The sequence below is a fragment of the Passer montanus genome, unplaced genomic scaffold (genome assembly GCF_014805655.1).
Source record: "Passer montanus isolate IOZ18808 unplaced genomic scaffold, ASM1480565v1 scaffold1862, whole genome shotgun sequence".
Taxonomy (NCBI): domain Eukaryota; kingdom Metazoa; phylum Chordata; class Aves; order Passeriformes; family Passeridae; genus Passer; species Passer montanus.
In genome coordinates, this window is record NW_024366071.1 from 1 (window position 1) to 754 (window position 754).

Here is a 754-nt window from a genome sequence, read left to right on the forward strand (position 1 = left end):
GTTTGGGGGTCTCAGGCGGTTTTTGGGGGGGCTCAGTCAATTTTGGGGGGTCTCAGGCTGTTTCTGGGGGTCTCGGGCTGTCTTTAGGGGGTCACTCCTGTTCCTGGCAGTTCCGGGGGTCTCAGTCAGTTCTGGGGGTCCCGGTTTCAGGGCTCTCAGTTTGGGGGTCCCAGGCGGTTCCGGGGGTCCCGGTTCGGGGGTCCCAGGCGGTTCCGGGGGCTCAGGCGGGTTTTGGGGGTCTCAGGCGGTTCCGGGGGTCCCGGTTTCAGGGGTCTCAGTTTGGGGGTCTCAGGCAGTTTTGGGGGTCCCAGGCGGTTCCGGGGGTCTCAGTTTCGGGGGTCTCAGGCGGTTCCGGGGGTCCCAGGCGGGTCCGGGGGTCTCAGGCGGTCTGGGGGAGCCCCCCCGGCTGGAAGTGCTGCCGCTCCCAGGCGCTCATCAGCGAGAGGTGCAGCGGGCGCTGGCAGGAGGCGCAGGCCGGGCCCAGGGGCGAGTCCCGGGGCAGCCCCAGCGCCCCCCAGCACTCGGACAGCTGGTCTGGGGGCGGGGGGGCAGTGAGCGGGGACACCCCCGAGTGACCGGGGACACCCCCGAGTGACCACTGACCCCCCCCGAGTGACTACTGACCCCCCCAGAGTGACCACTGACCCCCCGAGTGACCAGTGACACCCCCGAGTGACCCCCCGAGTGACCACTGACCCCCCCGAGTGACCAATGACCCCCCCGAGTGACCCCCCGTGTCCCCCCATGTCCTGTC

General features: G+C 70.2%; 1 protein-coding gene across 1 annotated transcript in view; it reads right to left on the reverse strand.

Moving 5' to 3' along the window:
- Positions 1 to 317: 317 nt before the first annotated feature.
- The window catches only part of LOC120500662 (5-aminolevulinate synthase, erythroid-specific, mitochondrial-like), a 1,698-nt gene continuing 1,261 nt past the window's right edge, over positions 318 to 754 (reverse strand). Inside the window, exon 2 of the mRNA XM_039705834.1 lies at positions 318 to 534. Within this exon, the coding sequence (XP_039561768.1) occupies positions 380 to 534 (155 nt within the window). The 3' untranslated portion in view covers positions 318 to 379. The remainder of the gene's footprint in view (positions 535 to 754) is intronic.